Source organism: Ursus americanus, chromosome 12 (genome assembly GCF_024610735.1).
Source record: "Ursus americanus isolate L20-20 chromosome 12, mUrsAme1.1.p, whole genome shotgun sequence".
Classification (NCBI taxonomy): domain Eukaryota; kingdom Metazoa; phylum Chordata; class Mammalia; order Carnivora; family Ursidae; genus Ursus; species Ursus americanus.
In genome coordinates this window covers 20,709,815-20,731,057 of record NC_142138.1, presented here as the reverse complement: position 1 = coordinate 20,731,057, position 21,243 = coordinate 20,709,815, and the positions used below count along the sequence as shown (strand labels likewise).

The following is a 21,243-nucleotide window of genomic DNA, read 5'->3' as shown; positions in this document are numbered from 1 at the left end:
CTTTAAAACAAAGACTGTAACAAGAGACAAAGAAGGACTTTGTATAAGAATAAAGGGGATGATACAATAAGAGGATATAACAATTGTAAAAGTTTGTTAATTGTATATAAAAGGGATATAAAAATTGTAAAAATTTGCTCCCAACATGGAAGCACCCAAATACATAAAACTGTTAATAACAAACATAAAGGAAACAATTGATAGTAATACCATAATGGTAGGGGACCTTAACACCCCATTTACATTGACGGATAGATAATCCAAAAAGAAAAATCAATAAGGAAACAATTGTTTTGAATGACTCATTGGACCAGATGGATTTAACAGACATATTCAGAACATTCCATCCTAAAACAGCAGGAGACACATTCTTTCCAAGTACACACAGAACACTCTCCAGAATAGATCACATATTAAAACTTAAGCAACCACAAAACAAGTCTCGACAAATTCAAAAAAATTGAAGTTATACCATGCATCTTCTCTGACCACAACACTATGAAATTAGAAATTAAGCACAAGAAATAATCTGGAAAAAGCACAAATACTTGGAGGTTAAAATAACATGCTATTAAACAATGAATGGGTCAACCAAGAAATTAAAGAAAAAAATCAATCATTCAGGAAAACAAATGAAAATGAAAACACAATCGTCCAAAATCTTTGGGATACAGCAAAAGCAGTTCTAAGAGGGAAATTTCTAGCAACACAGCCCTACTTCGAGAAGCAAGAAAAATCACAAACAACCTTACCTTACACCTAAATAAGGTAGAAAAAGAAGAACAAACCCAAAACCCAGCAAAAGGAAGGAAATAATAAAGATTAGAGCAGAAATAAATGACACAGAAACTAAAAAAAACAATAGAACAGATCAATGAAATCAGGAGCTGCTTCTTTCAGAAGATCAACAAAATTGATAAACCCTTAGCAAGACCCATTAAAAAGAAAGGGAGAGAGAGGGGGGGGGACCAAACAAACAAAACTACTAATGAAAGAGAAGAACCACCAACACCACAGAAATACAAACATATCTAACAGAATATTACGAGAGCCTGTACGCCAACAAATTGGGCAACTTAGAAGAACTGGATAAATTCCTAGAAATTTATAACCTACCAAAACTAGGTCAGGGAAAAACAGAAAATCTGAACAGACCAGGTACTGGTAAGGAGATTGAATCAGTAATGAAAAAACCCAAAAAACAAAAGTCCAGGACCAGACAGCTTCACAGGCGAATTCTACCAAACATTTAAAAAAGAGTTAATCCTGATTCTTCCCAAACTATTTCAAAAAATAGAAGAGAAAGGGAAATTTCTAAATTCTTTTTATGAGGCCAGTATCACCCTGATACCAAAACCAGATAGACACCACAAAAAATAAAAATTAAAAGAGAGAGAATTACAGAGACTTACAATACCTCTCATGAATATAGATGCAAAAATCCTCAAAAAAATATTAGAAAACTGCATCCAATAACAAATTTAAAAAATTATGTACCACGATCAATTGGAATTTATTCCCAGATGAAAGTGTGGTTCAATATTCACAATTACTGTGATATGTCACGTCAATAAAAGAAAGGATACAAACCATATGATCATTTCAATAGATGCAGAAAAAGCATTTGACAAAGTACAACATCTATTCATAATAAAAAAACTCTCTGCAAAGTAGGTCTAGAGGGAACGTATGTCAACATAATAAAGGCATTATTTGAAAAACCTACAGCAAACATCACACTTAATGGGGAAAAACTGAGAGCTTTTCCCCTATGATCAGGAACAAGACAAATATGTCCACTCATACCAGTTTTATTCAACACAGTACTGCAAGTCCTAGCCACAGCATTAAGACAACATAAAGAAATAAAAGATGTCTAAATTGCTACGGAAGAAGTAAAACCTTCACTATTTGCAGATGACATGATATTATACATAGAAAACCTTAAATACTCCACCAAAAAACTACTAGAATAAATGAATTCAGTAAAGTTGCAGGACATAAAATGTACAGAAATCTGTTACATTCCTATACAGTAATAATGAAGCAGCAGATATTGAAAATAAAAAAACAACCGTATTTACAATTGCACAAAATACATTAAATATCTAGGAATAAACTTAACCAAAGAAAGACCTGAATTCTGAAAACTATAAAATACTGATGAAAGAAACTCAAGATAATGCAAAGAAACAGAAAGACATTCCATGCTCATGTATTGGAAGAACCAATATTGTTAAAACGTCCATACTACCCAAAGCACTCTACGGACTTAATGCAATCCCCATTAAATACAAGAGCATTTTTTCACAGAACGAGAACAAAAAAATCCTAAAATTTTTTGAAACCACAGAGGATCTCAAATAGTCAAAGCAGTCTTGAAAAACAAAACTGGAGGTATCACAATCCAGATTTCAAGTTATATTACGAAGTGGTAATGATTAAAACAGTATGGTACTGGCATAAAAACAGACACACGGATCAATAGAACAGAAAGCCCAGAAATAAACCTACAATTATATAGTCAATTAATCTTCAACAGAGGAGGAATATATATACAATGGGAAAAGACAGTCTCTTCAACAAATGGTGTTGGGGGAAAAGCACAGCAACAGGCAAAGAATGAAACTGGATCACTTTATTTCACCAGACACAAAAATAGACTCCGAATGGATTAAAGACCTAAATGTGAGGCTTGAAACCATAAAAATCCTTGAAGAGAGCACAGGCAGTAATCTCTCTGACATTGGCCACATCAACACTGTTCTAAATGTCTCCTGAGGCAAGAGAAATAAAAACAAAAATAAACTACTGGGACTACATCAAAATAAAAACTTCTATAGAGCAAAGAAAGCAATCAACAAAATAAAAGGCAACCTACTGAATGGGAGAAGATATTTGCAAACGACATATCTGATAAAGGCTTAGTATCCAAAAGATATAAAGAACTGATACAACTCAACACACAAAAAACCAAATACTTCATTTAAGTAATGGGCAAAAAGACATGAACCGACATTTCTCCAAAGAAGATATACAGATGGCCAACAGACACGTGAAAAGATGTTCAGCGTCACTTATCATGAGGGAAATGCAAATCGAAACTACATGAGATACCACCTCATACCTGTCACAAAGGCTAAAATAAATAACACAAGAAACAACAAATGTTAGCAAGGATATGAAGAAAAAGGAACCCCCTGCGTACTGTTGGTGGGAATGCAAACTGGTGCACCCCATCTGGAAAACAGTATGGAGATTCCTCAAAATGTTAAAAATAGAACTACCGTATAATCCAGGAATTGTACCATTGGGTATTTACCCCCAAAATACAAAAGCACTGATTAAAGGGATACATGCACCCCTATGTTTACTGCAGTGTTATTTACAATAGCCAAACTACGGAAGCAGCCCAAGTGTCCATTGATAGGTGAATGGATAAAGAAGATGTGGTGTATATATATGCAATGGAATACTATTCAGCCATAAAAACCAATGAAATCTTGCTATTTGCAACAACATGGGTAGAGCTAGAGTGTATAAAGCTAATCAACAGAAGTCAAAGAAAGACAAATACTGTATGATATCACCTATTCCATATATGGAATTTAAGAAACAAAACAAATAAGCAAAGGGAAAAAGAGAGAGAGACAAACCAAGAAACAGACTCTTAACTACAGAGAACAAACTGATGGTTACCAGAGGGAGGTGGGTGGGGGAATTGGGGCATGGAAATTAAAAAGTATGCTTATCATAAAATAAAGTTATAAAATATTAAAAAGTTTTACAAAAAGTTAAATCATACATGTTTAAAAAATTTAAGTTCATTGTGCTTCCTCCTGTCTATAAAAGTAAATTTTGTTCCTTGTAAAGGAACAAAAAATTAGAATTGTACAGAACTATAATTTATAAATTTTTAAAATTAACAATAAGTTATGAAACATTTACCATGTGTTTACATAGTGTTTTACTCGATCTTTAGTATTTGCATTGTATTTCTGGAATAAATATTGACATAATTTGTTTACTTAGTCTTATAAATTGTTGGAAATTTAGGCTGTTTCTAATTTACAGAACTATAAATTATTTATAAATGATTTTACACATCTCTGATAATTTCCTTGGATTTTGTCACCTAAACCTAATTAGCATACAATCAATGTCCGTACATTGATTAAACTGTTAACTAACAAAGGAACAAAAATGGAGTCTTATGAAACACATGAGGGAATGCTTGCCAGGTTGTATTTGTATTAATTCACGATTATCATTCCTTAGATACAGGTCTGTTGGCACCTAATTACATCATCTTCCAACCTATATTTCTCCGTCTCTTTACAGATGTGTAAGAGACTTTATTGTATATTATTCTAATACCCAGCTGCACCAGTTTTATAGAATCTATTTCACCTGTGTTTCTGGTACCCTATCATAAAAGCACAAGGAGCCATCAGTTATTCCAAGGGAATTCACAAAGGTTTTCTTTTCTAAAGGTTATTAGAGACAGATGAGGCAAATACAGTTGCTCCAAGGAAATCAAAGTGGAAGCATTGCTCCCAAAATGGGAGCATAGGGCAGAGCTGAGAAGAAGCTGATGTGCTGAGAAATAAGAAAGAATCAGAATCAGAACCATTATAAGACTCCCACGATTGTATCATCATATACTGCTAGCTCTCAGCTTAAGCCACTAAAAATAACCTGAAGGAGAAAAGGCCAAAGTAAAATTGACATATTTAAAGAATGGCACAATATACCTTTTGAATACAATACTTTCTATGTTATGGATTGATTGGTTTAAATGTTAGCATAACAGCGCCTATAATTATGATCATGTTTCTGCATCAGTAAGCAGTGGTGAACAACAGAGGCATTTCCTGGAGCTCCTTAGTCAGGTGTACATTGGTATAGACCACAAGTCAGCAGTTTTTCTGTAAACACCCAGACAGTAAATATTTAATCTTGTGGGTCACATAGTTGTAGCTTTTCAGCTCTACCATTGTGGCCCAACAGCACCATGGACAATATGTAAATGAATGGACGTGGCTGTATTCCAGTAAAACTTAATTTACAAAACGGGCAGCGGGCTGGATTTGGTCTAGAGTTGGTTGACCACTAGTGTAAACACCGAGAGGTAAGTACCTAGCATAAAATGATACTTAGTGTCTTGAACATGTCCCCAAATCCCAAATGAGCAAGGAATGTTGTGTAGATGAGCACAGTTTCGCTTTCCTATGATATCACAGGAATCACAATTTCATACTCAGTGAACTCAATTTTTCTAGATATCATCAAAACCTGAGAATCATTTACCTGTGCATAATCACCAAAAGGTTGAGAATAAGAAATGCACTTTTCCAATGTGTGTTGTGATTCATTTCCCTGAGAGATTGCATCCAGAATATTGCTTGCAATTCCAGTCTTCTGTAGAGTGGTTTTACTTGCAGGGGCTAAGGGCAAAAATCAATATTTTTAGCTAAAAGTTGTTTTGTTATAAATTATAAACAAAATACAAAACTCACTAATTCAACATGCTCCCAAACACAGCACAGATTTTCATTTGCCAGTATGTATCTGTATTTATTAGCCCCAGGAGAAGAACGTATAGAATATGATGTTGTCTTGTTCATTTAAAGCAACTGAAAATGGAGGTTTGCCCTATAGAGAAATAATTTTGATGGAAACATATTTAAGATATAGGTCTAATCTCTAAAAGAAAGCAAATGAAATGTAAACTAATCATTCTTGTTAACGCAATAGTTGTAACCATCAATTTTTAGACCAGATAAAAAGGTAGTAGGTATAGGAGAAGCACATTAAATTTTTTTCTGGTTCTTTTTAAAAATTACCAATTAATGTCTAAGTTCAAGAGGATACTTTATAAAATACAGAGAACACATATGAAAATCTTTCATTTCTTTTCATTCAATTCTATTCTTTTTTCCCAGAGGTAATAGTTTAGAATTATTTCCCCAGATTTACTGTGTGCATTTACACATTAAATGTGTACATATAAGAATATATAGCTTTAAACAAATGGAATCTTTTACGCACATTTGCTTTTTCCACTTAATTGGCTTCGGAGATATTTCAGATTAGTACATGTGGCTCTCCCCCAACTATAACAAAAAGTCGTATTGTAGTCCATTTTATGATGAACTATTTTTTATTTAACCATTCCCCTACTGATGAAAACTAAGGCACTTGTCAGTTACACTATTGACAATCAACACTACAGTGAATATCCTGTATATATTATATATCCTAGGTAGTAGATATCCACTATGTCCAATATAGTGAATATCCTAGTGCCTAGAACATACCACATTTGTGATTTTCCCTTAAAACTAAATTTAATAATTAATTTACCTTAATTGAAGGCCTGAAAATGTCTTCTAAAAAAATAGAGTTCAACTTCTGCCAATTATCATTAGCTTACACATTTTGGGGGTAGTTTGTAAATATTCTGGGTATATGAGATATGTACAGGTTTAAACCTCTATTTTAGAAATAAATGTAGAATAGAAATGATTCTATATGTATTGTAAAGCATGATAGTATTGCCAATAATTCCCTTGCCCGATTTTCTATTATGATTCAGCAACTCAATAAAGATTATATTCTTAATAAAATATTACAAAAAAAAGTTTCCTTAAATAATTAGAATACATTTTAAGTGTCTTAATTTTAGTTATTCTTTCATTTAAAGACTGGGGTCATAATTTAGGCATTAATCGTCAATAGTCATTATTTGCTTCCATTCGGTTAAAAATTAAAGTAAAACTGATTATGGAAAGTAAATACTTTATAAAACTCCAAAATATTAATACTGAGCTTTTACTTACATGATAAGCACACACTGGGCAACACACTTGCCAAGTTCAAGTATGGATTTTTACTGAGCCGTATTTCTTTTGGTGGTTCTCCCAAAAGTGAAGTCTGATTCTTAGAGGCAGCCTATTTATCAAAAACAAAACAGTAGGTGTTTAATCAGAGGTACAGGAAAATAAAAATGAAGAGTAGAGAAATACTTATTTTTTAGTAAATCAGCCTAGTGTAATAAAAATTTGTGGAACCTAACGTTTGAACATACAAAGTTATAGAATATTTCTGGATATTGATGAAAATGGTCACATTTTACTTGCTATTATTTTTTCAATTAGTTTTGTTTTTAAACTTCTCTAAAACCATAGAACTTTAGAACCGAAAGAGAATTAAAGGCCTTCTTGTAAATCCTTCTCATTTAAACAGGAGAGAATTCAACTTCACAGGAAAAAACAAATTCCAATACCTTATTTTCAGAAATACTGTTACCTACATTTTCCTATTAAGATTTTTATTTTATAGTGTGTGGCTATAGCCAAATGATAAAGGAAAGCTTACTTATCTCTGGTTCTAAAAATAATACCAAACAAAATAGGCGGATTTAATAAAACCCAAATCCACATTTAGAAGATAACCCTAGAAATTCACATTTCTTGAAAATATATCACTAAATTTTATATAACTAGGTGCCATATATAAATAAATAAATAAATAAATAAATAAATAAATAAATAAATAAATAAATAAATAAAACTAGCTCAGGTCAGGTAAGAGTTCTAGTACTTCTTTAACAGAAGAAAAGGGCTGATTCTTCAGATCATTTTGTTCTTTTTTTTCTTTTTTTTTTAAAGACTTTATTTATTCATTTGAGACAGAGAGATACAGAGAGAGAGAGCATGAGCAGGGGGAGAGGGCTAAGCAGACTCCCAGCTGAGCCAGGAGCTCAATGTGGGGTTCGATCCCAGGACCCCGGGATCATGACCTGAGCCGAAGGCAGACACTTAACCATCTCAGCCACCCAGTTCTGAATTTTTTACTTTTCACTCTGTTGGTAAAAAAAATTTTAAATAAGACAGGGGCGCCTGGGTGGCGCAGCGGTTAAGCGTCTGCCTTCGGCTCAGGGCGTGATCCCGGCGTTCTGGGATCGAGCCCCACGTCAGGCTCCTCCGCTATGAGCCTGCTTCTTCCTCTCCCACTCCCCCTGCTTGTGTTCCCTCTCTCGCTGGCTGTCTCTGTCTCTGTTGAATAAATAAATAAAATCTTAAAAAAAAAAAAATTTTAAATAAGACAATTCAAGTTACTATAATTAAAGCTAGCAGCTAAATTTTAATTTCAAATTAATTTTTATTTTGTTCCCTGAACAGAATGAAGTATAATCTCAAGTGCTTGTTTCTATATTCGAGAGCCACAACTCCTTTTATTTATTCTTTGTCTGACCAATATTGTTGTATTTGGACTGAGAAATCTGTCTCATACATCTTCATAAGCCCCAAAGAAGTCCAGATTTGCCTGTGATATGTAAATCACAGATACATATGTATTTATCTATTCAAATGTGCTTACTGAATGTTTACCATGCTCCAGGTGCTGTGGTAAGCACTGATAATACTAAAATGAGTAAGACAGGAATACTGCCATTAAGAAATTCACAGTCAAGTAGATATGATAGCTCAAAAGAAGTCTAAGATGGAACCATAAGATTCTAGGTGGGAGTTAAAACCATTACATATTTGCCAAAGGAAAGTGTATAGCATGAGGAAAGACAGTGCCCCAGAGAGAACTCAGTGACTGAGTAAAGGTAGCCAGCAAAATACTCTCAGATTTTGTTGCTAAAGTACTTAGACTAGCAAGGTAATCAGATTCTATCCTATCAGGGGTTCTCAACTCCAGCTATGAAAGAGAATCACTTATAAAATTTTTAAAAATACAGTGTGCCAGCGACAACAACAAAAAAGCCCTGAACCAAATAGCTTCACTGGGTAATTCAACAAAACATTTATTTTGATTTATTTTTAAATTTAAAATCAATTAATTAACATGCAGTGTATTATTAGTTTCAGAGGTAGAGTTTAGTGATTCATCAGTTGCATAAAACACCCACTGCTCATTCCATCAAGTGCCCTCCTTAATGCCCATCACCCAGTTACCCCATCCCCGCACCCACCTCCCTTACAGCAATGCTTAATTTGTTTCCTGGAGTTAACAGTCTCTTATGGTTTGCCTCACTCTCTGATTTTGTCTTATTTTTCCTTTCCTTCCCTTATGTTCATCTGTTTTGTCTCTTAAATTCCACATGGGAGTGAAATCATATGATTTTTGTCTTTCTCTGACTTATTTCGCTTAGCATAATACCCTCTAGTTCCATCCACGTCATTGCAAATGGCAAGATTTCATTCTTTTGATGGCTAATAGTCTAGTGTGTGTGTGTGTGTGTGTGTGTGTGTGTGTATGTGTGTGTATTCATTCTTCTTTATCCAGTCATCTGTTGATGGACATCTGGGCTCTTTCCATAGTTTGGCTATTGCGGACATTGCTGCTATAAACATTGGGGTGCATGTGCCCCTTTGAATCACTATTCAACAAAACACTTTAAGAGGAATTAACACCAATTCTTCTCAAACTCTTCCACAAAACTGATGGAGAATACTTCCAGCATTGTCCTAGTATCAAAGCAAGACACCACAAAAAAGAAAGAGAACTATAGACTAATACCCCTTATAAATACTGGTGCCAAAACTACAAACAAAACAGTAGCAAACCAAATTCAGTAGCTTATTAAAAGGATTATACACCATAACCAACTGGGATTTATTCCTAGAATGCAAGGATGGTTCAATATACAAAAGTCATTCAACATAATACACTACATTAACAGAATGTAGAAAAAAACCACAATCACTGCAACTGATGCAGGAAAAGCATTTGACAAAATTCAACATGCTTTCATGATTAAAATTCAACACACTCGGGGCACCTGAGTGGCTCAGTCGGTTAAGCATCTGCCTTTAGCTCAGGTCATGATCTCAGGGTCCTGGGATTGAGCCCGTGCAGGGAGCCTGCTTCTCCCTCTCCCTCTGCAGCTCCCCTTGCTTGTGCTCTCTCTCTCTCACTCAAATACATAAATAAAATCTTTTAAAAAAACAAAATAAAATTCAACACACTCAGCAAAGTTGAAATAGAAGGAAGCTACCCTAATATAGGAGACGTTATATATGAAAAGTCAACAACATATTCAATAGTAAAAGACTGAAATCTTTCCCTCTAACAAGAACAAGACAAAGCTATCTGCTTTCACCACTTCTGCTCAACATAATATTGGAAGTTTTAGCCAGAACAATTAAGTAGGAAAAAGAAATAAAAGACATCCAAACTAGAGTGGAAGAAGTAAAGTGATTTCTGCTTGCAGATGCATGAAAACCCTAAATGTTACAAATACACAGGCACAAACTGTTAGAATAAGTGAATTCAGCAAAGTTGCAGGATATAAAATCAACATACAAAAATCAGTTGCATTTCAATACACTAACAATGAACAATCCAAAAAGAAATTAACAAAACAATTCCATTTACAACAATCAAGAAAGAATTCTTAGGAATTAACTGAACCAAAAAAAAAAAAGAAGAAAAAAAAAAAAGGAATAACTGAACCAAGGAAGAAAAATACTTACTCACTAAAAACTACACGACATTGCTGAAAGTGATATTTAAGCAGAAATCTCAATAAAGTGAGGGATAAGCCATGAAAATATCTGACTGCCCTGTCCGACATGGTAGCTACTAGCTACACATGACTACTGAGCATAAGAAATGTGGTTTAAGCTGAGATGTATGCAGAATGTAAAATATATACTAACTCTCAAAGAGTTAGTACCAAAGAATGTAAAATATCTTAATAGTTCAGTATATATTACATTTTGAACTAATATTTTGAATACACTGTATTAAATATTAAAAATGTTAAAAACAGGGGCACCTAGGTAGCTCAGTTGGTTTAGTGTCCAACTCCTGGTTTCAGCTCAGGTCATAATCTTGGGGTCCTGGGATCAAGCCCTATGTGTGGCTCTGCACTCAGTGTGGAGTCTGCTTGAGATTCTCTCTCTCCCTCTCCCTCTGCCCCTCCCCCCACACACTCTCTCTAAAATAGATAAATCTTAAGAAAAATTTAAAAATATTACTGGATTAAAAGACATAAATAAAAGGAAAGGCATCTCATGTACATGGATTAGAAGATGTATCGTTAAAATGTCAGTATTAACCAGAGTGACCTAGAGATTCGATACAGTCCCTATAAAATTCCAACCTTTTTTTTGTTCAGAAAAAGAAAAATCCACCCTAAAATTCATATGGCATTTCAAGGGACCACAAATAGTCAAAACAATGTTGAAAAGAGTGAAAAATAGGAACAAGAATGGAAGGCTCATATTTTGTGATTTCAAACTCACTACAAAGCTACAGTAATCTCAACAGTGTAGTACTGGCATAAAGACATACAGACAAATGGAACAGAACAGAAAATCCAGAAGTAAGTCCCTGCATATATGGTTAAATGATTTTTGTCAAGAGTGTCAAGATTATTCAGTGGGGAAAGGACAGTCTTTTCAACAAAAGTGCTGGGAAATCTGGATATCTCATGTGAAAGGATAAAGCAGATTCTCACCTTACACCATATACAAAAATTAACTCAAAGATCAAAGACCTAGGGGCGCCTGGGTGGCTCAGTCGTTAAGCGTCTGCCTTCGGCTCAGGGCGTGATCCCGGGGTCCTGGGATCGAGCCCCACATCAGGCTCCTCCGCTGTGAGCCTGCTTCTTCCTCTCCTACTCCCCCTGCTTATGTTCCCTCTTTTGCTGGCTGTCTCTCTCTCTGTCAAATAAATAAATAAAATCTTAAAAAAAAAAAAATCAAAGACCTAAATGCAAGAGCTAAAATTATAAAGCTCTTAAAAGCTTAGGTAGACTGCTTCATGATACTGAATTTGCCAGTGTTTTTTTGGGTCTGACACCAAAAGCAGAAGCAGACAGAGAGAAAAAGAGACAAAAAGAAAGAAAGAAAAAGAAAAAAATAGATATGTTGGATCACAAAACAAGTCTGAACAAATTTAAGAATTCTGAAACCATATCACGTGTTGTTCCGACCACAATGGTATGAAACTAGAAATCAATAACAGGAGGGAAACTGGAGAATGCACAGATATACAGAAAACTAAACAACACACTCCTGAACAACCCACAGGTCAAGGAGGAAATCAAAAGAGAACTCAAAAAATATCTTGAGACCAATGAAAATGGAAATATAGCATACAAAACTTATGGGATACAGCAAAAGCAGTTCTAAGAGGGAAATTTATAGCAATGCCTACAAGAAGAAAAAAGAAAGATCTCAAACAACCTAACATTATACATCAAGGAACTAGAAAAAGAAGAACAGACTAAGCCCACAATTAGCAGAAAGGAGAAAAGAAGGAGGTTAGAACAGAAATGAAAGACTTTCTAGAAAGACAGATCCATGAAACTAAGTGTTGGAGTTTTGAAGAGATAAACAAAATAGAGAAACCTTTCACTAGACTAACCAAAAGAGAGAACTCAAATAGTTGCAAATGAAAGAGGAGACATTAAAACTGATACCACAGAAATATAAAGGATCGTAAGAGACTGTTACCAAGAAATACATTCCAACAAACTGGATAACCCAGGAAAAAAAAAAGGGGATACATTCCTGGAAACTTACAACCTACCAAGACCAAATAATAAAGAAATAGAAAATCTTATCAGACCAATAGTGAGATAAGAAGTAATCAAAAACCTCCCAACAATGAAAATATCAGGACCAGATGGCTTCACCGGTGAATTCTACCAGACATTTAAAGAAAAATTAATGCCATTTCTTCTGAAACTCTTCTAAAAAGTTGAAGAGGAGGGAACATTTCCTATTTTATTTAATGAGGCCAACATCATCTTCAGACCAAAGCCAGACAAGAACATTACAAGAAAAAAAAAATTACAGACTAATATCCCTGATGAACACAGATGCAAAAATCCTCAACAAAATACTAGCAATCCAAATTTAACAATAGAGAAACTGTACACCATGATCAAATGAGCTAGCTCAGACATAAACACACACATATGTAGTCAACGAATCTTTGACAAGGGAGTCAGGAATTCACAATGGGAAAGGACAGTCTAATAAGTGGTGATGGGAAAATCAGACATCTATACACTAAAGAAAGAGGTTGTACTAGGATCTCACACCATACGTAAGAATTCATTCAAATTGGATAAAAGACTTAAAGATAAGACCTGAAGCCATAAAATCCCTAGAAGAAAATATAGGGGAAAAGTTTCTTGACGTTAGTCTTGGCAAAGATTTTTTGAACATGACACAAAAAGTATAGGCAAAAAAGCAAAAATAAACAAGTGGGACTACGTCAAACTAAAAAGCTTCTGTACAGCAAAGGAAACTATCGACAAAATGAAAACACAATTTACTGTATAGGAGAAAATGGATACAGCCATAATGGGAAATAGTATGGAAGTTCGTAAAATAATAAAAAGAACTACCATATGATCCAGTAATACCACCTCTGGGTATATATTCACAGGAAGTGAAATCACTGTCTCAAAGAGACCATGCACTCCCATGTTCACTGCAGCACTATTCCCAACAGCCAAGATACGAAAACATCAGCGCTCTTTGATGGATGAATAAAGAAAATGTGTGTATATATTCAGCCTTAAATAAGAAGGAAACCTTGCTATTTGTGATAACATGGATGGACCTTGAGGGCATTATGCTAAGTGAAGAAAAGTCAAACAGAGACATACAAGCACCATATGATCTCACTTATATGTAGAATCAAAAAACAAAACGAGTTCACAGATACAGAAAACAGATTGGTGGTTGTCAGAGGCAGTGTGGGCAAAATGGGTGAAAGAAGCCCAAAGGTACAAAGAGCCAGTTATGAAATAAGTCATGGGGCTGTAACGTACAGCACGGGGGCGGCAGTGAATAATACCGTGCTGTATGTTGGAAAGTTGCTAAGAGAACAGATCTTAAAAGTTCTCACAAGAAAAAAAAGTTATAACCATGTATGGTAACGGATGTTAACTAGACTTTCTGTGGTGATCATTTTGTAATACATGTAAATGTCAAATCATTATGTTATATTCCTGAAACTCATGTAACGCTGTATGTCAATTATACCTTAATAAAAAAATTTTCTTAAAAATGCAGGTCTAAAAACCTAAAGCCAAGTTAAACCAATTATGTTTAGAGAAGTCAAAAATCTTGTTACATTCTTGGAAAACTGACTTTGAGATGACCTGGTTCAAACCCCTGCTGTCAGAGGAATCACTCCACAACAGACCGCACCAATGCTCACCAGCGATCTGCTTAGTTATTTTCAGCTTTTTCTTTGTTCGAAAGCTTCAGCTGGTCTTTGTTATATTCAGCCTAGATTTGCTTTATTGTATGTCGCACTTATTGGACTAGGTCTGCCTACTGGTCAAACACAAATTACCATGTGACTAGTCTGAGAGTATATTTTTTAAATGTATATCCAGCTGGTCCTCCCTTTCTGAGTTACACGTATCCATTTCCCACAGTTCTTTCCACAGAACCTGTTTTCCAGGCCCTGGGCCACTTTGGCTGTTTTCTTCCTGAAAGACTCTGCCCATTACGTGAATCACCTTAAATCAAGCTTTTCTGAAATCTGGTGTTTTTTGTGCAAAAAGACATAGCACGGTCATATAGAAGTTCTATTTGTTCAGTTTCCCTCAACAACCCAAGAAATTAATGCTGCAGATAAATTTTTAAAATTTATTCTCGAAGAATTGCCTTAGCTTTCTCAATGAACAATCGCAGAGCATTCTATCCATACCTGCTGCTATGACTAGTTGACAATAAAACCTCCTCCAAATTCAGTATTATTATTTTAACATTTGAAAATAGCCAACTACATGAATTTTTTTCCTTCACATGCTGCTTATAACTATATAGAGTTTTATACTACTTACAGACCAAAGGGTATTTCAGGGTATGAATAAAAACTAAATGTACTTTATTCTACCTATCAATGATAACATTTACAAATGTCACTGGCCTAGGGGTGCCTGGGTGGCTCAGTTGGTTAAGCATCTGCCTTCCACTCAGGTCATGATCTCGGTCCTGGGATCAAGCCCCGTGTCTGGCTCCCTGCTCAGCAGGGAGACTGCCTCTCCCTCTCCTCTCAGCTCCTGCTCACTCTCTCTCTCTCAAATAAATAAATAAAATCTTCTAAAACAAACAAACAAACAAATGTCACTGGTCTAAGAATCAATAAAATAACTGGGTGAAATCTTCCAGAATTAAAACAGCGGTTAGATTCTTTTGAGTAGACCAGAGTTTAATAATGGACTTTGACATTTTTTAGATAAAATAAAATTGGTTTTGCCTTCAAATATTAAAATAATACCCTAATTAGCAATAGAGTATACGTTTAAAGTAGAAAACAAATATATTTTGAAAAACATTATTTACTTAGAAAGCCTCATAAATATCATATAATTATATAAGTATTAATGGCACTCTTAAGATTTTCCAAACTATAAAATTTTGAACTTGTTTATATTTCATTTGTAAAACATCAAGCATTTTTTAGTATCTCAAACTTTTTAGAATATATAGAATCTATAATATTAACTAGACTTTTTGTGATGTAATCTAAAATAATCTATAATATAATATATTCTATATAATATATAGAATCTATAATAAAGAATCCCTATTTAAATTATTTTATAATAACAGACTTTTTTTTAAAAAGATTTTATTTATTTATTTGACAGAGATAGAGACAGCCAGCGAGAGAGGGAACACAAGCAGGGGGAGTGGGAGAGGAAGAAGCAGGCTCATAGCAGAGGAGCCTGATGTGGGGCTCGATCCCATAACGCCGGGATCACGCCCTGAGCCGAAGGCAGACGCTTAACCGCTGTGCCACCCAGGCGCCCCTATAACAGGGTTTTTTTAAGAGGGCAATATTTTCTTCTATTTTGAGAAATACACACTGAAAAAATCATGTCATTGATATATCAATTATCCAGTTTGCAATCCATATTTATATACTTTAAGTCTATTAACTTTCTTTGACATTTAAAAATAGTTAAGATGCTTTATGATACTTCATAAATTATACCACCTGTAAAATAACCCCCAATTTAGAATCTTCTAAAATTAGAATTTTAGATAATTAGAAATTTAGATAAAATTTTAAAAGAATATACATGCAGGGACACCTGGGTGGCTCAGTCGTTAAGCGGCTGCCTTCGGCTCAGGTCATGATCCCAGGGTCCTGGGATCGAGCCCCACATCAGGACCCTGCTCACCGGGAAGCCTGCTTCTCCCTCTCCCTCTCCCTCTCCCTCTCCCCCTGCTGGTGTTCCCTCTCTCGCTGTGTCTCTCTCTGTCCAATAAATAAATAAAATCTTTAAAAAAACATGCATATATATATTCCTGCATAGTATCTACATACATGTAGTACACACATGTACACGTGTGTGTGTACATGTGTGTGTGTGTGTATGCATAAACACACAGTTTTCTTACCCCGGAACTTATCTCCGTGCCTCTTGGTTGACTTTGCTGTTGCTTATGGTGTCCCGTCAGCAAGCCTCCAGCAGTCAGGTTTGGAAAGCTCTGAAGATAAGCCTGTGACCCTGAGAAATTTCCTTCTGTCTTCCCCACCGAGGCTGGCTGTTTCTCCTGAGTATTCCCGTGCCCTGTCCCAGCCTGTCCAGCAATGTGCTGATTTGGAAAGAATGGTAATATGCCCATTCCAGCTGTTACGGTTGTTTGAGTTGGAATCAGATGAGACGCTGTAGCGAACCACAAACGCAAGAAGCTTTTGGTTAGACAAGAGCCATTCGCGACAGTCCTCCGGCTGTGTTAACGTCTGGGGGAGATGTGGAGAAGCCTATTCTGTATCTGGTAGAGAACAGTTAGCTCAGGTGAAGTCAGTGGGTGTAAAGTAGCAAGTTCCTATACGGAAAAGCAAACACCTCTAGCAGTAATCCTGCTTTTCTTATTTTCAACAACTTCCAGGATAATATCGAGGATATTTTTTAACTCTAACTTTCAAATTTTAGAATTTGAGAGCAAGAGGTATGTATTCTTTGGTACTTAAGTTATAGCAGGTGCCTTCTTTTTTATGCTCAATCACTGTAAATCGCCTGCTTCCATATTTGAAGGGAATAATTAAATATGTCTTCAGTTAAAAAAAGGTCTCTGACACTTAAAAATTGGTAAAGTTAAATCCAACAATAAATCTGATCGGCTGACCTGCACCAGGTCATAATGGTTGGCTGTGCGATCTTTTCCCAGCTCCTGCATTCAATGCCTTCACGCGGGTAGCGTGCAACTGGCTATGAGTGGTAGTGTTTACACAAGGAGCTCCACGAACGCTACAGAAATCAAGACTATTTTTTTTTTAACCCAGAGAGCTGGTTTTTAAACATCAGCACACCACTGGTTTAAAAAAACATCAATATTTGTGAATAGACAGGCACCAAATTTAACACAAAGTTTTACATTTTTATTTACAGGAAATAAATTCTGGAAGGAATGAAAGTCTTAATAGGAAAATGCTGAGCCATTCCACTTTTTAAAAATCTGTACTTCAAAATGAAAAGAGCTCATTTTGAGAACTACTTTAAGTCTAATTCATATTTTACAAATTCACTACACAAATTGCTTTAATTATCTCTAGTCCTAAATACTTAGAGGTGGTTACTTAAGTTCTTTTAGCAATGTATTTATTTGGACACTGACTTTTCAATGTTCTTAAAGCAGTGCGTGTGAAAGCAAATGGCCTATTATTTAATCCAACACAAATAATAAACATTTGCATAACCTTTTAGTGATACCAAATTTAATATTTAGAATAGGCCTCACCATACCATAAAAGTTTCTACGACTGTCTGTATCCTAGTTCAACTTCCGTGCAGTCAGTTCCGACAGTCAGAACTGATTAACTCATTCAATCATTTGACTCACTGGTTTTATGCAGAGGCTAAATATACTACCCGTATTTAACTGACTTTTGAAATTATTATTATTACTGGTGGCCCTTCTGTTTTCCCAGCATAATCACTTCAAACAAATTTCAATTACACTTCAAACTGAAAGTACCTTTCGAAATTGCATTCAAATAAGAAATCTTGGTATAATACACCACATGCTCTTGTTTTTCTAAAAAATAATGGTTTTGTTTAAATTTGCCATCTTTTCAGAAGCACAATGTACACATGTCACTATTTTTCTTCTACTAGTAGTTTGGAGATCTCATTTAAAAAATATCATAATCAAGTAAATAATCAAAGTTTACATCAAAATACCACATATTTCCTTAAAAGCTAAGTGTTTCTTATTCAGGCAAAAATTAAATGGATACGTATGTAACATGTTGTCAGCCCAGCGGGCAGCCTGTCCGCCTCAAAGGGGTCTATGTCTTTGCCTCATGCTGCTGTGAACCTTCATCAAATATTAAAGCATATCCAACAGGGAAAGGGTGATCTTGGCATGAAAGCAAGTCCATCAATAACTTATCAATAGTTCTCTAATATTAAAAATAGACAAGCCAAGAGGGCTCTTAAAATTTTAAATGACTGAATAAAACTCAACTTTGACCTTTCTGTAAATAAAAGCAGAATATAGGTAAACCATCTTTAAATCTCAAATCTGTTTACTGATTGCTCAGTAAATGCATATCATTTACTTTTATGTGCTTCTCCATGAGGACCCAACTCTGTTTTCAAAGGAAGTGCTGACCCTATCCCTACTGCGCTTTGAAGTACCATGGCTGGGGGGTCTCCAAGTAAGCCTGGTTTCTGCAAAAGAAGAAAAGAAAGTAAGACTTCTGCCCGTGGCCATGGGGGATCATCTCATGAAAAGGCTACACATGTGAAAACTCATCAATAATCTGACCAGCAGCCTGAATCTAGAAAAGGAATGAATTCAACTCAAAAGAAAAAAAATAATTCCATACTTACGTTGTTAGTATGAATATTTTCAAACTTCATTAATTGCTGCTGTGCCAGTGGTACGTGAGAAAGATTCTGAAGGAATAAATTGGAAGTACCACCCATAACGGTGCTCTGTGAAAATGATAAAGCATCCCATTAGTTTAACTTTGGAAAGCTACTTGTCACAGAACCCAATTCATTTTAAAGTTCAATTCTCCAGCTGATCTGAGCAAAAGCCACAGCTTCTTAATATGCCAGTTTCCCACTTTAGGCAACACTACTTAATTCTTTTAATAATATACAAGATGTGACCACGCAGTCATGAAACTAACTCCACATCCTCTCCTTTTTTTCTTTCATCCTTCTTCCCCCTTTTTGGCTTTCATTTCAATGTCATTCAATCATTTATTTATTCATTTAATCATCCAACAAATATTTATTGAGCACTTTCTTTGTGCCAGGCACCATGCTACATAGTGAGAAATGCAAAATACGACCTGTCCTCAAGGATCTTAGAGGCTCCTGGGGAAGGGAAACATTAATTATAAAAACATAGAATTACGAATGGTGATGAGCATATGGAGGAAACGCACAGGAGCTCGGAGGACAGCTGGGGATTTGATCTAGATTAGTAAATTCAAGGAAGCTTTCCCTGAGGAGCTAACTCTCACGCAGAGACCTAAAGGCTGTGGCGAAGTACCTAGGCTACGTCTGGGGGACTTCGGTGGTGTTGGGGCGGGGAGCATTCCAGGCAAGAGGAACAGCAGGGGAGCAAAGCCCCAAGGAGAGGGGATCAAGGTCCTCTGAGGACCAAAAGCAGGCCACTGTTGCTGGGACAGTGACGTTCAATGAGCACGAGAGGCAGGAGAGGCCAGCTTGGACAAGCCCCCCGGGCAAAATGGCACATTCTAGTCTTGATTCTAAAATAAAGAGAATATCGTCAATACTCTGAGCTCCCCTCTCCTGTCACTCCTCACACCTCACTGTAATTCACATGTGTTTTCTATATTTGTCGAAATTCTTTAAGAACAAGGACTAGGAACAGTTTTGTTCGGTGCTATAGCCGCAGGGACCGGCAGAGTGGCCAGTACAGTTCGGAATCTCAATGTGGAATAAATGAATGACTAAAGATCCTATAATGTATAAGGTCCTACGTTAGATTCTAAGAATGAAAGCGAAATAAAAGATTAGCCTTTCCCTCAAAAAGCTGGTGTTTAGGACTAGACGCTCCTTCACTCAATCTCCATCGATCATCTGTTACGCATTACGTTGCATTTGTAATTAGGCTCCTACAGAGATACAGCCCTCAGCAGCACCGGGACGTAATGAGTACACTTATCTCCAACATTATGTTTACACACACAAATACTTTTTAAAACACTAATCTGCAAAAGTACAACAATTATTTTTTATTCTTATAGGAATTATGTTTATATAGATTACATTTTAAGAATAAAGAGTTCATGTTCATTTATTTTTTTCTTTCTGTAAATAGTTTAAGACCACAGAAGACTTGTTTTTCACCACTTCTTTCTAGAAAAATACACCACAAAATACGCTTCCTTCCCTTCCTAATGCCCTATAAACGGAGATCAATAGATGGACCTATACTGCTTGGATCAGCTTAATTTGATCTCATGTACTCATTATGTTTTCATGTAGCTATAGTTACTACTAAGGATTTGTTTAAAAAACAAAATACTCGTTTAACTTCATGAGAATTTTAAACTTTAAGAACAAACAAATGAGTCATTCCAAGTTTTCATACTGCAGTATTCAACACTATTTATATACCTGATGTGTTTTATTCAAATGCAAAAACGCGGGGGAGATGGATGGGTTCATCAGATGGGGCAAGCTGTGAGGTGTTCCGAGCACTGCTTTAAGAAAATAAAAGTAAACATTTAACTTTATGATATAATAAAAACAAACTCCAAAAAGGGCAAATAAATATTTTTTTAAACTTAACAAATTCATCCAAAGTTCAATGATATAGTGAGCTTGCCATTGTACAAAAAGTGGCAAGCTCCCTTTCCTGTGATTCAAACCTAGAATTTTATTAAAAATTCCAACCCCTCCTATCATCATAATAAAACACCAAACCTAGCCTTTCCTTTCTCCAGTGCTTAGAGCAACTAAACTAATTCTTTTACTGAGTAAAATACTAACCGACCCATGTTATTTGCTCAGTTATTTTTGTTAGGTGTTTGGGGTAATTTGGCAGGGAGTGGGCGGTGGGGGAGGAAAGGCTTTTCCTTTGAAAAGCCTACAATCCATTTAAGAATATATGTACAGAAAAATATTTACAACACAAAAACAAAAGAAACAGTACTGTACACAGTTGATAAAAAGAATAAATGGTAACCACACTTTCTAACAAGTTTGCCTGAGTACAATTACCAGAGTATGTATCAAAAGAGATGTTT

General features: G+C 35.4%; 1 protein-coding gene across 2 annotated transcripts in view; it reads right to left on the bottom strand.

Annotated features, from left to right (window-relative positions):
• The window catches only part of RAVER2 (ribonucleoprotein, PTB binding 2), a 94,155-nt gene that overhangs the window by 26,556 nt on the left and 46,356 nt on the right, over window positions 1-21,243 (bottom strand). The window contains exons 6-11 of one of the 2 annotated variants that reach the window (XM_087865966.1): window positions 20,612-20,694; window positions 18,845-18,949; window positions 18,571-18,682; window positions 16,404-16,672; window positions 6,843-6,954; window positions 5,311-5,447 (exon numbers count right to left, since the gene is read on the bottom strand). In XM_087865966.1, the coding sequence (XP_087722092.1) occupies window positions 5,311-5,447; window positions 6,843-6,954; window positions 16,404-16,672; window positions 18,571-18,682; window positions 18,845-18,949; window positions 20,612-20,694 (818 nt within the window). Of the gene's footprint in view, window positions 1-5,310; window positions 5,448-6,842; window positions 6,955-16,403; window positions 16,673-18,570; window positions 18,683-18,844; window positions 18,950-20,611; window positions 20,698-21,243 lie in introns of both variants that reach the window. The other variant, XM_045802149.2, reaches the window with a different exon arrangement.